This window comes from Geotrypetes seraphini, chromosome 3 (assembly GCF_902459505.1).
Source record: "Geotrypetes seraphini chromosome 3, aGeoSer1.1, whole genome shotgun sequence".
In the NCBI taxonomy this organism is placed as follows: domain Eukaryota; kingdom Metazoa; phylum Chordata; class Amphibia; order Gymnophiona; family Dermophiidae; genus Geotrypetes; species Geotrypetes seraphini.
The window spans coordinates 43756496-43772522 of NC_047086.1; the positions used below are offsets into that span (position 1 = coordinate 43756496).

General features: G+C 43.9%; 1 protein-coding gene across 7 annotated transcripts in view; it reads left to right on the plus strand.

Moving 5' to 3' along the window:
* The window catches only part of LCA5 (lebercilin LCA5), a 92035-nt gene that overhangs the window by 43846 nt on the left and 32162 nt on the right, over positions 1–16027 (plus strand). For all 7 annotated transcript variants that reach the window (XM_033939854.1, XM_033939848.1, XM_033939851.1 and 4 more), the window contains exon 6: positions 14659–14798. In XM_033939854.1, the coding sequence (XP_033795745.1) occupies positions 14659–14798 (140 nt within the window). The remainder of the gene's footprint in view (positions 1–14658; positions 14799–16027) is intronic.

Consider the following 16027-nt stretch of genomic DNA (forward strand, 5'->3'; position numbering starts at 1 on the left):
AGCCTCATACATCATATAGTCCATATATGTCTGGAAATGCAAACTGCATTCCACAACCTCCCAAAACTGATTAGACTTTTGTACACCAAGGAAAAGGGGTTAAGTGGGCGACACATACATACTATCCCTAAAAACACATCTTGTGAAGAGAATATAGTTTTTGATTGCACCACGCTTGGGAACCGTGGGATTTTCTCCACCGACAAACTAAGCAGTTTATGTCGGGCTCTTATCTACTTTATATATATACATTCTTCTAAATCAATCTCCGCTCCTGACGAAGTGGCGAAACGGAGCTCTGTCGAGTGGTGATATCTTTTAGTGATTTTTGAAGCTGTGATTTACTTGGATGTTTGATTGGGCTCTATTTGAGTCGGTGTATGAGTCAGTGTATGTGTGTGAGTGTTTAGCAGTTGCTAGTTACGCATTTATTATTCATTATTTTTGCTCGGTGTGTGTGTGTGTGTGTGTTTGTGGTGCTTACAACTTATGGTTAGTTTGAAATTGCACTTGCACTTTAAACGGAAGGATTCGCATTTGCACCTTATATTTGTATTTACATTTATATTTAGAAGTGTTTTTGGTGCTATAGATTGCATTTGCACTTTATGTTTCATTCCTGCCATATATTTTCTTGCACCTTGTATTTCCTTGACATTTATTGATCAGGTATTTATTCATTTATGGTGCTATATGTTGCATTTGCACTTTATGTTTTATTCCAGCCACACATTTTGTACTCTACGAAGCACCCTGCACTTTTGTATGGTTATTTATTAAGTATGATTATTTATTAAGTATTTATGTATTTATTTTTCTCATTTGCATTTTACACACAAACACTGCCATATTATATATATATATTTTTTTTTACATGCATATTTATGTTTGAATCATTTTTATTAAACAGTATTTGAAGAACAACAGTCACAGCAAAATGTTTTTCAAAACATACCAGAAAGCCAATCCCCACCCACCCAACCAAACCCCCCACCCTCCCACCCCCCCCCCCCCACCCCGGCAGCAGCGGCGGAATCAAAAACAAAAGGAACTAAGGAATTCAAACAGTCCAAAGTTGGGATTGAACATAAGCAGTAAAAGTCAAACTAAATAGGTACCAGCATTGATAATATAGACGTCCAGGTTTGGACGACAAGTCCAGTATCTCGCGGCGTTCCAACAGCATTTGTTGTAGCATTAAGGCTCTCCATTGTGAGATATTAGGGGGTTGAGGCGATAGCCATTGTAATAATATACATTTCCGTCCCAGCAGCACTGTTTTTCGGATAAAGGCTGCACAGCCTGGTATGGGCGGATGAAATCTAATCTGCATAGTAAAAAGAAAACTGGGGTGTAGTCTCCAAGAGCAATTCCAGAGTCGTGCCACCCAAGTCACCACTTGTATCCAAAAAGAAGATATCATGGGGCAGGACCAGAACATGTGTCCAAACGAGGCCATAGGACAGGCGCATTTACCACAACAATGTCCCACACTAAGTCCCATGGTATGTGTTCTTTTCGGTGTATAGAAGGCTCGTAGGAGGAACTTATAATTCCGATCTCTCTCAACAGCAGAGATGGTAGTGGTCTTACCAGCACGCAAGCCTTTTCTGAGTACATCAGCCGATATAGGTAGTTGAAGATCCTCAGTCCATTTCCGTGCCAAAGAAGAAAAGTCCAATTCACCAGCACGCCCCTGTAACCACTTATGATAGAAACGAAGCGGCACGGACTCTTGTGCTGTAAGAGAAAGTGCTTCTTGAAAGTTATCCTGAATCTCCTCACAGAGCCCCACTGGAGTCAAAGCGTGCAAGTAATGTTGGAGCTGCCGGTAGGCCAACCAATCCGTGGATAGGAGGTGATATTTCTCTTGTAGGTCGCCAAAGGATAATGGAGAACCAGTAGGTTGAATGGCCTGAAACACATAGGTAAGGCCTGCACGGGACCAACGTCTAATCACTGTAGAGTCCAAACCAGGTAGAAAGTCCCCATTACCCACTATGGGCAGGTAAGGTGTAATGTGCGAGGTAGTCCCAAGTGTCTTGCAGAACAATTTCCAGGCTTTACGCATTGCAGGTAGAAGCGGGTGAGACAGCAACTGAGGTATATCTGGCAACCTAGATGTATGTAGGAGATAGCTAAAATGGAAGGGCTGAAAAAAGAAACATTCAATCACAGGCAAAGAGAAATCTGTAGTATTACAAAACCAATCATGTATGTGACGTAGCTGACAAGCCAGATTTAGTCTAGCTATACATAATAACCCTAACCCCCCTTTAGTGAGCGGCAGCGTTAGTTTGGTCAAGGCTATCCTCGCTCGTTTACCCTGCCACAAGAATTTTGATAAATGAGACCTATGGAGCGCTAAGTGTTTTGTAGACAGCATGACTGGTAACATTTGTAGTATATAAGTCCATTGAGGTAGCACCATCATGTTATAAAGGGCTATTACGGCCGGACAGTGAAAGGGGGAGTTGCCGCCAACCCTGCAAGGTATTAGAGGATTTACGAAGTAAGGGCAAGACATTAGCAATGTATAGTTTATTTAGATTCCTGGGAATAATCACCCCTAAGTATGTCAGGGAAGAGGAGGCCCACTGCAAAGGAAATTCACCCGGCCAAGTCTGCTGTACCTCCAATAGTGTAGGGAGAGCTAGAGATTTCTGCCTATTTAATTCCAGGCCCGAATAGAGGTGAAATTCATCTAATATTTCCAACGCTCGTGGCAAGGAAGTATGTGGGTCCCCCAGTGCAAGCAAGAGGTCATCCGCGAAGGCTAGCACTCGCAATTGTGACTCACCTTCCGAAAGACCTGTGAGGACATCATCTCTGAGAATGGTACGCAACAATGGGTCTAAGTATAACAAAAATAATAAGGGAGATAATGGGCATCCCTGTCGGGTCCCCCTACCTATTTCAAACGGGGAGGAACGTATCCCGTTGACCAACACCGAGGCCGTCGGATTAGTATATAGAGCTTGTATGCAGGACATAAATCCAGGAGGGAGCCCTACATAGTGAAGGACCCGGAACAGATAATGCCAATGAACTTTATCAAAGGCCTTAGCTGCATCAAGGCCAGCTAACAAACCCGGGCGTTGTTCCAGTTGCGCACGAGAATAAGCTAAAAGTATACGGCGAACATTAACCGTAGATTGTCGGCCTCTAACAAAACCCACTTGTTCAGGTACAATAATGGAGGGCAAAATATGGGCTAGTCGGTCAGCCAATATTCGAGCCAGTAATTTGACATCTACATTCAGTAGTGAGATGGGGCGATATGAATCCATACTGTCCGGTGGTTTAGAGGGCTTTGGGATTAATGTAATCAGAGCTACATTACAGTGTCTTGGGAAAGCCCCACTGTCCTGAATAGAAACATAATAATTTAAAAGAGAGGTGTTTATAACCGGGGACAAAATTTTGTAAAATTCAGGGGAATATCCATCCGGTCCTGGTGCAGTACAGGATTTTAAATTTTTTATGGCCTGGGTCACTTCAAGGGCATGTAGCGGACGATCTAACCTAGATATCTGAGCAGCTGTCAGGCGAGGTAACCCCGCATCTGCAAGATAGTCACAGACATCCGGACCTGCATAGGGGCCAGGGGACGCATAGAATTGCTCAAAATATTTCTGGAAACCCGCCGAGATATCACCTGGAGCAGTTAAAATTTTCCCAGATCCATCTCGTATTGTGGGGACATAACGAGATCCCTTCCAACTCTTAGTTATGGAAGCCAATAACTTCCCGGCCTTATTACCATGTTTATAAAAGTGAAATTTACGGTAGAACAAGAGTTTCTTAGTACGTTCATGAATTAACGCATTTAGGGTCGTGAGCACCACCCTATACTCTTCATGATTGGCGTCTGAGGGGTCTTGCAATAAGGCTTGTTTCAACGCTGTTAGCTGTCTTTCTAGGTGTACTATGCGACATGCTATTCGACGGGTTCTAGTCGCAACATACGCAATAATATCGCCACGCAATACCGCCTTAGCCGCATCCCAAAACAAAGTTGGCTGGTTTATGTGTTGGGCATTATGTGTGCAGTAGGTCTCCCACTTTTCCAGCAAATAAGAGATGAAGTGTGTATCAGTATGTAAGTAAGAGGGAAAACGCCAACCCGGCCCAGGACCTGGAGGACCCCCCAATGTCACGTCAAGCCAAATCATATTATGATCAGATATTTCTAGGGGACCTATTGTGGCCTCAGTGACTTTAGGAAACAGCGCCTCTGAAAGTAATATGTAGTCAATTCTGGAAAAGGAGCCATGTGCTCTGGATTGGTGTGTATAATCCCGTTCAGTCGGATGGAGCAATCTCCAGGGATCCACCAACCCCAGAGTTCGACACAGGTAGGGAATGCCCCTGGCCTGGCTCCCCCCCATCCCACCGGCCAACCCTGAGCGATCCATAGCCGAGTTATGTACTTGATTCATATCTCCCACCAATATTAAAGGGCCATCCTGATCCTGCACACAAATATTCACCAAATTCTGGAAAAATGCATGCTGATAGTTATTAGGACCATAGCCCACCAATATTCTAAATGTCCCACTAGGCCCCTCCACTTTCACTAGTAAATACCTGCCCAGGGGGTCGCGTCGTAGGACCCGTATGACCCCTAAAAAGCCCTTACGAAATAATATTGCCACCCCAGCTTTTTTCCCCGGGGAGGAGGCAAAGAATATCTCTCCAACCCAGCCTCTCCTAAGTTTCAAGTGTTCACTATCAAGTTTATTTCAAGTTTATTTGGATTTGTTTAATCGCTTTATCTAAATTCAAAGCGATGTACAAAGTAAAATTACAAATTAAAATAATACAGATTAAGAATGTGGACAAAACAGACAAAACTTATTTAACAATACTAGAAACAATTATGGTAAGGGAGGGAATGAAGTTACATTTTCATAAAAAGAGGGGTAAAACATTTAGGGAAAGTACATAAGGCTGGGGGGAAAACCTATTCTTGAAGTTATTTTATCGTGAAATTATTGTTGACTTGTAAAGGCATCAATAAATAAAAAAGATTTCAGATTACTTTTAAATTTTTCTAGGTTAGATTCTTGTCTTAGATAGTATCAGTCAGCCTGGTCTCCTGTAAGCAAGCTATATCTGCAGAGTGATGTTTCAGTTGATTCAATATTTTAGTACGCTTAACAGGTGAAGATATCCCCGACACATTCCAAGAAAGTATGCGTAATTTCCGATCACCCATAATATATGATAGGTTGCCTGGAAAGATAGCTATGCCCACTATAACTACATGTCCCAGGGCGCCCAGCCTCACCCCGAGGACCAACACTCAATCCCCAATCAGTCCCTCTATTGATCTGTATTTGTACCTTGCAAACAGAAAAAATAGAACTATAAATAAAAATATACCACACCGCTGCTGCCCCAAAACAATTCCCAACCCCCACATCCCTGTTTACACACCCAAAACCTCCCATTTAGGAGATCTAGAGTCACAGAAAATGACCTCCCCGGGACAGCCCCGACAGAAAATTGTCAGCCCCAAAGATAACAGTCCTGAAGCGTGCAGTCTTCAAATGCAACGTAGCCCAAGTAGCCATGTCAGCCACAACTCGCAGCCAAACCAATCATGCATGTCACTCATTCGGGGCCGCTAGCTGTTTGATGTAGTCGTCTGCGGCCTCCGGGGTCTGGAATGATTTCCAAAGTCCATTACATTGAATCTTCAGATGAGCCGGGTAAGTAAACTGGAAACGCTGCTTCAAATCCACCAGGCGGGAGCACAGAGGATAATATGGTCTCCGCCTTTCCTGCAGGGCCACAGAAAAGTCCTGGCTAATGCGGACCGGATTTCCGTCAAATTTCAGAGTATCTTTCATTAGTCTGTATTGTCGCAGCAATTCAATCTTATGCTGGTAATTCAGGAGTTTTAAGATCACCACACGCGGGCGCGCCTCCAGGCCAGGTCTAAGGCCTAGACGATGGGCCCGCTCGATGTGCAGGGGACCCATCGAAGGGCGCAGATCAAATTCCGCCTTAAACCAGCTCTCCAATTGTTCCGGCAGTGATCGGTCCGGCAGCGTCTCGGGAATGCCCATCAGACGCAGGTTAGAGCGACGAGACCTGTTTTCCAGGTCATCGAGTTTGTCTGCCTGAGCTCTAACCTGTGCCTGCAGCGTGCCAATATCAGTGTCCCGCGCCGTAGTGGAGTCTTCTAGGTCCGACACCCTCTTTTCAAGCTCCGACGTGCGGGCTGCAGCCGTGGCAAGTAAAGTTTCAATGTTAGTGATCTGGGCAGCAAGCGTCTCCATTTGGGGCCCCAGGACCTGTTCTAAAGCAGTTTTTATGTCTCTCAGGGCCGATTCAGTCAGGCCAGAGACCGCCGTCGCGGGGCTCGCCGCCATTTTAAGGTCTACAGGTCTGGCACGTTCTTTGTCTTTTTTCGCTGTTTTCGGCGGCATAGAGTCGGGCGACCTGGCGAGATAACGGTCCATGCAACGGCGATTCGCGTCGGATACTGCACAAGCTGCGTTTAATTTCGGGTGAGCAGTATTTCAGGCACGATTGTACAGGGCTGCCCCGGAGCGAACGAGGAGACGTCCTCACTCGCTCATATCATCACGTGACTCTCCTTACATGCATATTTATTATATTCATTGCTGCATGCATTAGAAAACTATATTCTCTTCACAAGGTGTGTTTTTAGGGATAGTATGTATGTGTCGCCCACTTAACCCCTTTTCCTTGGTGTACAAAAGTCTAATCAGTTTTGGGAGGTTGTGGAATGCAGTTTGCATTTCCAGACATATATGGACTATATGATGTATGAGGCTATTCTCATTTAGACTGTGGTCTGGTGCTGGTCACCTTTTGAGATATTGCCTGAGCCAGAGGTTTATGTTCATGCACTTATGAAGGGTTCATACTGATGTCCATTATTTATTCACTAATCTGTAGATTTGCCCCATCTCCTTAGACTTTTCTTCCCAAGGATCAGGTGTGTCAGCCAATTCCTTATTTCTTTTATGTTTTGGATATTATTGGCTACTATCCATTTAGGGTTTTTTACTTGTCCTATTTTACTAAGCCACGATACAGGTTTCTGCTGCAGTCCAGAGTGATAAATGCTCTGATGCTGTTTCGACACTCATGAATTCTATGAGCATCAGAGCATTTAGCGCTCTGTGCCGTGGTAGAAACCTCTACTGTGGCTTAGTAAAAGGGCGGGATAGTTGCAGCTGCTGTACAGCTGCTAGAAAGTGGGAGGAGTGACTTGAGGGGAGTATGGAGTCTGAAGTAAAACATAAGACATAAGAGCTACCATTCTGGGACGATACATTACATTAAAGGAAATTTGTAAACCACATAATGCCAACTGGAGTTTAAAGCGGTTAACAAAAGAAAGACTGAAAAACCATCAGGAATTCTACCATATCTTTCTACTCAGAGCACAAATTTCATAAATAAATATGTTTGCAGCAATTCATAAAACACAGGAAAACTGAATTCTTGACTTAGGGTGGAAGAGAATTCCATTTCCAGTGCAATAGGTGAGGCATTCTAGACCATATGGTTATTTCTCTTTACCTGCATGGACTGCAGAAGAGAATCATTCCAGGTTTTCCACTCCACCTCTAGAGTATTTCACAGGATAGCTGAGCTCCTCCCATCAGTCTTTCTCTACTGCATGCATGGCTGCAGGTGTTAAGAGTTCAGCTCTCCCACATTTATTATTTTTAATTTGGTGAAGTTTTGTTCCCTTTTGCGGTTCTTTTGCATTTCAACACTTTTAAAAGCTTTCTGCTTGGAATTCACAGACTTCGGTCTGTAGCTGACAGGCCGATTCCTTCGGGGTACCTGTTAGCCGGTATGCTAGTCGTCCTTGGAGCTCAGGGCCGTCCCTGACCTGGTCTCGCTCCCTGTTAAGCTGGGGGGCTGGCCGCAGACAGTTTAGCACGCTTAGGGGGCTCAGCTGTGTTCCAACATGCAGGCTGTGTTTCGCGCATCCGCATGTCCTGGTGCGCAGTCGGTGGTCCACCAAGGTGGAGGCATAGTCAGACAGTCAGTCTGACCAGTAGCCTGAAGAATCTGCTTGGTATCAGCTTTCCCGGCAGTTTGGCATTGAATTCTGACTCTGGCTTTTCACAGAGGCTAGAGAGCAAGTGCAGCTTCAGTACTGTACTAATTTTTTTTTAATTGTTTATTTAAAGTGAAGTACAACAGAGAAATACATCAATAAGGATAAACAGCCATAACTCCACACAAGGTTTACAAATAATTCAAACAATCCCCCCTCCAAACAGCACATAAGTGAAGAGAATATCCATTGCAAACATGCAGAAACAACAAAAGCAGTACATAAATCAGAACTTAAAAGATTATGAGGTCCCCACCTCTCCTCCCCGGACCCCCACCCAAGGTAGATCCCGCAACTCCCTAATATCCCGATAGTTAGGAGGCCCCCCCCCTTGTTCCACTTGCACCCACAATTTTGAAGTAACTACATGCCATTCCACAATAGCTTTCAGTTGAGCTGCTCTATAGTAAGATTCCAAAATAGGCACCCCTTGCCCCCCCCCTCTACTTTACCTCAACACAGGATCATCTGGGCTATCCTGGATCTCCTGACCCCCCCAGATAAATTGACTGAGCCTCACCTGTTACTTCTGAAAACATTTAGGAACAACATAAACTGGAAGGACCTGAAATAAGTACAAAAAACAAGGGAGTGCCATCATATAATAATAATAATAATAACTTTATTCTTATATACCGCCAACAATCTTGCGACTTCTAGGCGGTTTACAATGAAGATAAATTGCACAGACATCGAATTACAGAGTGTAGCAGTGAATATCTGATAGTAGCAACAATAAAAATAATAACAACAGTTTATATATTGCAGGACCGTGAAGTTCCATGCGGTTTACAATGAATTAGAAAAATTCCATAAATTGAAAGGAACATTCATAGTTAGAGATTAGAGGTTAACAGTTTACAAGATCTAATTTGGGGAGGGGTTGCGATGGGGGCTATTGTTCTGATTCGTTACCTAGGTATTTCGAGAACAGGTATGTTTTTAGGTGTTTCCTAAATTCACTATAATTGTTTGTGTGTGTAATTAGTTTTTCCAAGTCTTTGCCCCATAAGGCTGCTTGGTATTTATTTATTTATTTATTTGGATTTTTATCCCGTCCTCCCAGTAGCTCAGAACGGTCTACAAATGAACATACGCAGTGGAGAGTAACTAGACATATAAGTAATACAACAGGTTTAGTGATTGGATTTATAGATTTTGGAGAGAATTTAATACAGGGAGAGTATAGCAGAAAGAGAGAAGGGGGAAATACAGTAGTTTAGTTTAAGGAAAGTTATATGCGTTTAGGTACAATTTGTTAGTGGAGAGAGTAAAAGAGGGTTATACTGGAGTTTGGGAAGGTGATAGGAGAGTGGAGGGGTGGGGCGTAAGGGGGGGAGAAGGCAGAGGAGATCTTTAGTTGAAGAGGAGGGTCTTTACCGATTTACGGAATGTTAATAATGAGTTCTGTTGTCTAAGTTGGGGGGGGAGTTGGTTCCAGAGGTGTGGAATGAAGTGGCTGTAGGATCGTTTGTGGGCAGTTTCTGTGAGCAGGGATCTTCCGGGGGGGGAGGTGCATAGGCGTATCTCTGACTTTGAGCGGAGGGTGCGAGTGGGGTTGTAGATGGGAAGCTTGGATTTTATGTAGGAGGGGGTGGTGGAATAGATTATCTTGTGGGCAATTGCCAGGGCTTTGAAAGTACAGCGTTGGCTAATTGGGAGCCAGTGTTCAGCATGGAGTGCCGGGGAGATGGAATCGTGGTAGTTGAGGTTGTGTAGGAGGCGGATGGCGGATGGTATGATAGAAGTTGTTGATGGTGTCTCTTATATTTGCATCCTCTGGCTGGTGGGGAAACGAATTTCTGGTGTGCTCTTCTCTCATGTCTGTTGGTTGGGAATGAGAAGAGGTCTGTTATATATTTAGGGGCTAGACCGGATAATACCTTGAAGCAGAGACATCCCAATCCTATAGAACTCATCTTGCTCAGCAACCTGCGGTGTGGTATGCTATCAATGCTTTACTGAAGTCCAGGTATACGATGTCCAGGGACTCCCCAGCATCCAGCTTCCTCGTCACCCAGTCAAAGAAGCTGATCAGGTTGGATTGGCAGGATCTCCCCTTAGTTAATCCATGTTGACGGGGATCCTGTAGATTCTCCTCGTTCAGAATCGTATCCAATTGGCGCTTGATTAGAGTTTCCATTAGTTTGCACACTATTGATGTGTTACTCACTGGTCTGTAGTTTGCTGTCTCCATCTTGGAGCCTTTCTTGTGGAGTGGAATGATGTTAGCTGTCTTCCAGTCCAACGGGACGTTACCCGTACTAAGGGAGAGATTGAAGAGCGCGGATAGCCTTTCTTGTGGAGTGGAATGATGTTAGCTGTCTTCCAGTCCAACGGAACGTTACCCGTACTAAGGGAAAGATTGAAGAGCGCGGATAGCGGTTTCGCCAAGACATCACACAACTCCCTGAGCACCTTGGGGTGTAGGTTGTCAGGCCCCATTGCCTTGTTAACCTTAAGCTTTGACAGCTCGCAGTAGACACCGCTGGGTGTAAACTCGAAATTACTAAACGGGTCATCTGCGTCAACCCTTGTCTTTAGCTGAGGGCCGTAGACTGTAGCTGTTGACTGAGCAGAAGTATTAATTTAACAGTTGGGCTTTTTCCGAGTCCGCTTCTACATAGTCTCCGTCTGGTTTCCTAAGACGTACTATCCCACCTGAGTTCTTATTTCTGTCACTGATATAACTGAAGAAGGATTTATCTCCTTTCTGGATGTTCTTCACTAGAGACTCCTCCATGCGGAATTTTGCCTCCCTAACTGCTGTTTTGACGGTTTTTGACTTGGCCAGATAGATTTCCCTAGAGTCCTGTTTCCCTGATTGTTTGTAAGAGATGAATGCTTTTTTCTTCTCCTTTATGAGGTCCGAAATCTCCGCCGAGAACCACTGTGGTTTATTGTTTCTTCGCCGTTTACTTACTGATTTAACATAGCGGTTTGTTGCCTCTTGTATGGTGGCTTTCAAAGTCGACCACATTTCTTCCACGTTATCGGTTTCTGTTTGGCTTTGTAACGCCTGGTGAACGAATTCTCCCATTTCCTTGAATTTGAGGACCTTGGTCAGTGTGGTAGATTTAGTGAAACCTTTCCTGAGATTGAACCATACCATGTTGTGGTCACTGGAGGCCAATGTGTCGCCCACCGAGACCTCTGTGACACTTTCTCCATTGGTAAATATCAGGTCCAGTATTGCCTGATCCCTTGTTGGTTCCAACACCAGTTGCCTGAGTCTTGCTCCCTTCATAGAGTTTAATAGCCTCCTGCTGCTGCCGGAAGCAGAGGAAAGCATGTCCCAATCCACATCAGGCATGTTGAAGTCACCTAACAATACTGTGTCCCCACGCAAGGTGATATTCTCTATATCTCCGATTAATTCCATATCTAGGTCATCCTGTTGTCTTGGGGGTCTGTAAACTATGCCAAGATACAGGCATTTGTCCTTCCCTCTGGCCAAATTTACCCAAAGGGATTCCCCAGTGTAGTGGACATCTGTGATTCTGGTGACCTTAATGTCATCTTTAGTATATAATGCTACACCTCCTCCCATTTTGCCCTCCCTGTCCTGGCGAAGCAAGTTGTAACCCGGTATGACCATGTCCCACCCGTGGGAGTCCGTGAGCCAGGTCTCAGATATCGCCACCACATCCAGGTCGGCATTTCTGTTTCTAATTCCAGGATCTTGTTTCCCAGACTGTGGGCGTTTACGTACATAGCCCTCCATGTTGTATGTTTGTTACATCTCAGTGGGGATGTTCCCGCTTGAGCTACTTGGACACCTTTAGCATTATTCGCATGTTTTGTACTTTCCCTAGACCCAGAGTTACAACGTGCACCTATCCCGGACTCCCCAGATCCAGAACTACAGTGTGTTCCTATCCCAGACTCGGAAATGTGTGTACTGAGGGAACTTCCAAGACATAGCCTTAGTGTATGAGACATCCAAGTGAATGTCAAGCCAGATGAGAGCGTGATCTGAAATGCTCAGCAGACCAATCTAAGCCTGAGCCTCGTGAGGAAACAGCTCAGGGGAGAGAAACAGGTAATCAATCCTGGGTCAAGTATTGTGAGCTCTATAAAGGTGTGTGTAATCTCTAACTTCTGGATGAAGAAGACGCCAAGGATCTACCACTGGAAAAGATGTACAAAAGTCAGAAAGAAGTTGCCCCTTTGCTCCCAGAGAAGTGGCTGGCCTAGAAGGTTTATCAACATCTGGATCAAAAACTAAACTGAAGTCGCCCAATAAAAACAAGGGGTCAGTCAGATAGCGAGTACAAAGTTGAAGGAGCCTCTGGAGAAAGGAACATTCCGCTGTAACAGGGCCATAGACAACCATTAACAAGTAGGCTTTCTCCCTCAAAGTAAGTCTTAATAGCAAGTGACAGCCATCAGAAGCTTTCTCTAGTATCTGTACTCCCAAAGGTGAAGCTTTCTTAATTAAGACAGCAATGTCCCCATGACAACCAGGAGAAGAGGCAAAATGTACCTCACTTACCTGAGCCAATTTTAAATGTTCGTCAGCCATGAGGCGGGTCTCTTAGAGGCATGCTGTATCAATTTTGTATCTCTGTAAGGCTGCCAAGATTTTTGATCTCTTTATTGGTGAGGTGATGCTAGGAATGACAAAGAAGGGGATCATGAACAGATCGGAGAAGGTTATAAAATACCAGGCCATGGTGCACCCTCACCTGGAGTACTGCGTCCAACACTGGTCGCCATACATGAAGAAGGCCACGGTACTACTCGAAAGGGTCCAGAGAAGAGCAACTAAAATAGTTCAGGGGCAGGAGGAGTTGCTGTACAGTGAGAGATTGGAGAAACTGGGCCTCTTCTCCCTTGAAAAGAGGAGACTGAGAGGGGATATGATCGAAACATTCAAAATACTGAAGTGAATAGACTTAGCAGATAAAGACAGATTGTTCACCCTTTCCAAAGTAGGGAGAACGAGAGGGCACTCTCTAAAGTTGAAAGGGGATAGATTCCGTACAAACGTAAGGAAGTTCTTCTTCACCCAGAGAGTGGTGGAAAACTGGAACGCTCTTCCGGAGGCTGTTATAGGGGAAAACACCCTCCAGGGATTCAAGACAAAGTTGGACAAGTTCTTGCTAAACTGGAACGTACGCAGGTGAGGCTGGGCTCATTTAGAGCACTGGTCTTTGACCTGGGGGCTGCTGCGTGAGCGGACTGCTGGGCACAATGGACCACTGGTCTGACCCAGCAGTGACAATTCTTATGTTCTTATGCCTCTAACATTCCAGGAGTCTATTCTAAAAGTAGTAATCACAAGTGAGGAGGAGAAAAAAGATATGTCACCCAAGAGTATTGAATAAAAAGATATACTTAGAGCCCAGCCTCTCCCAGAATATTTCCTATACAGTAACAGAAAACAGAGCCAAACAGCAGGTAAGCAAGAAGAATAAAGCTCCACTGAAAGTGCACCAATTGTAAAGTTTCATAGTTAGCTGTGGAAAACAACCCCAGCTCTTTTGATCTCACCATGGTGTTCATTCTCACTGCAGCAGTCATGAGCACACCAAACTAAATTCTGAGGTTTAAATAGGGCAAACCTCCTTCAAAATGCTGAGTAACAATGTTTTAATCATGTGTACCTGATGTGATACACCTGTGTGTGATTTGAGCCACTTTAAGGGGGAGAATATTTGGGGGTGTCCTAATTTATTCCTGAGTTAGAATGCACATTTTTGTGGATATCTTTTGTTCATGAATAAATCAAGGAAATTTTTTGTTGTTTACCTGCAATTACATCACTTTCTTTTCCAGAGATGAATTTTTTAAAAAGATTTGATATTGATATGTGAACATTTCTTTAGAAAGAACTGAATATTTCATGGGGTGTCCTAATTTTTTCACATGACTGTACATGAGCTTTTTTAGACCAAACTGGTCTATCCTTCAGATATATGCTTAGAATTGTGTGGTCTTAAACTTATGTATGAACTTTATTTCTGCTGCTCCAATATCAACCTCCAAAGAATCTAGTTTTCTCCAGGACCAAAATATTTGATGATAGTGTATTAGTAAAGTAGCATATGATAACATAAAATCTCCAGCTGGTTCATTCAGTGTCCCCAGTTGTTCAAGGTCTTACTGAAGTTATCTTCCAGCTGTTCGTCATGGAACATTACTGCCTCTCTTTACCTAGGATAGATTTTGTCGCCATCTTAAATTGTTCTATACCATATTAGGAAGATGAACATGCATCCTCTACTGAGCTCATACATATCATACTTTGCTTCCTGTTTCTAGCCTGAATGCTCTGTTATAATCTAGACCAGCATGGCCTTTGCCTTAACTTCCATCTTTCTGGATCCCCCTGAACAGCCTGCCAGACCTGATTTCATGAACCACTAAGTTTATGTTTAGAAAGTGTAACAACATTTCCAGTAGGTTAATAACAAAATAAAGTTTTCTTGAGAGGAAACCAGCACAGTGAAGATGATAAAAGTAAAACTCCCTAGTATAAATTAACTAGTAACACTTTATTTACATTGGCTCCTTGTCCTATTATAATTTTATTACAGCTTCAAGTCAGAATGTGACTACAACAAGTGTGCAAACTAATGAGTACATCTTGCCAGCAGAGCTGTTGCCATCACCATTGCTTCCATTTGCACTTAATGTTGAAACAGAGCAAAAAGAACATGAGACAGTTGTAAGAAAGGTGAGAAAGTTATTTGAGTTATTGTAGATACAGTTCTTTTGCTGTCAAATATTTTATTAATTGTATTCTCTCAACTGTTTCATTTTTTGTGTTCATAAAAGGAATTATAATACTGTTGAACATTTTTAAAAAAAAAGTTTTTCTAATTGTATAATTATGTAATAGTAGGTTTGTTAAATTAGGCATGAAATAGTCTTAAATCACAGGGTCTGCTTCATTTGAAGCAATTAACCCTTTCCTCGCCACTCATTATTTTATAGATCGCCATCATATCACCCCTGAATCGTCTCTTCTCCAAGCTGAAGAGCCCTAGCCGCTGTAACCTCTCCTCATGGAGAAGTTGTCTCATCCTTTTTATCATTTTTGTCACCCTTTCCTGTACCTTTTCTAATTCCGCTATATCTTTTTTGAGATACAGCAATCAGAACTGCACACAGTATTTGAGGTGTGGCCGTACCATAGACCGATACAAGGGATTTATAGCATTACTAGTGTTTAAGCCTGTTACATTAACGGGTGCTAGAATAGATGTGTAGAATTTCTATCTTTCTTTGTCTCTCTCCCTGCCCCCATCTTTCTTTCTTTCTTTCTTTGTCTCTCTCCCTGCCCCCATCGTTCTTTCTTTGTCTCTCTCCCTGCCCCCGTCTTTCTTTCTTTCTTTCTTTGTCTCTCTCCCTGCCCCTGTCTTTCTTTCTTTCTTTCTTTGTCTCTCTCTGCCCCATCTATCTTTCTTTCTGTCAATCTCCCTGCCCCCTGTCTGTCTTTATGTCTTTCTTTCTTTCTTCTATTGGCTCCCAGCGCTATCCATCACCATTTCCTTAGTCCTCTGTACCCTTTTGGCCCTCATTGATTCCCCACTGCATTTATCACCCTTTCAGTCCCAGCTCCATTACTATCTATCCTTCCTTCCATTGCCTCCAAGGCCATTCTTCCTGTCCCTATATTCCACCCCCACCCAGCTTCTCTTCCTTTTTTACCCTTTCTCTTGTACCCCACCCAAGGACCAATTTCTCTCTTGTCTCTCCCCTGCCCCTCCTCACAGTACTGTAACTCTCTCCCTCCCCAGTACTTTAACCCTCTTCACCCAACCGCACCTCAACACCAGAGCCTGCACCAATTCAAACCCCACCCCCCTCCCCCACCTACCTCCTCCCTGGCTACTGCACTGAACCTTTGGGCAGGCTGCCCCTCCTCAGCCCTTCACCCTGATGGACCCTCCACACACACAC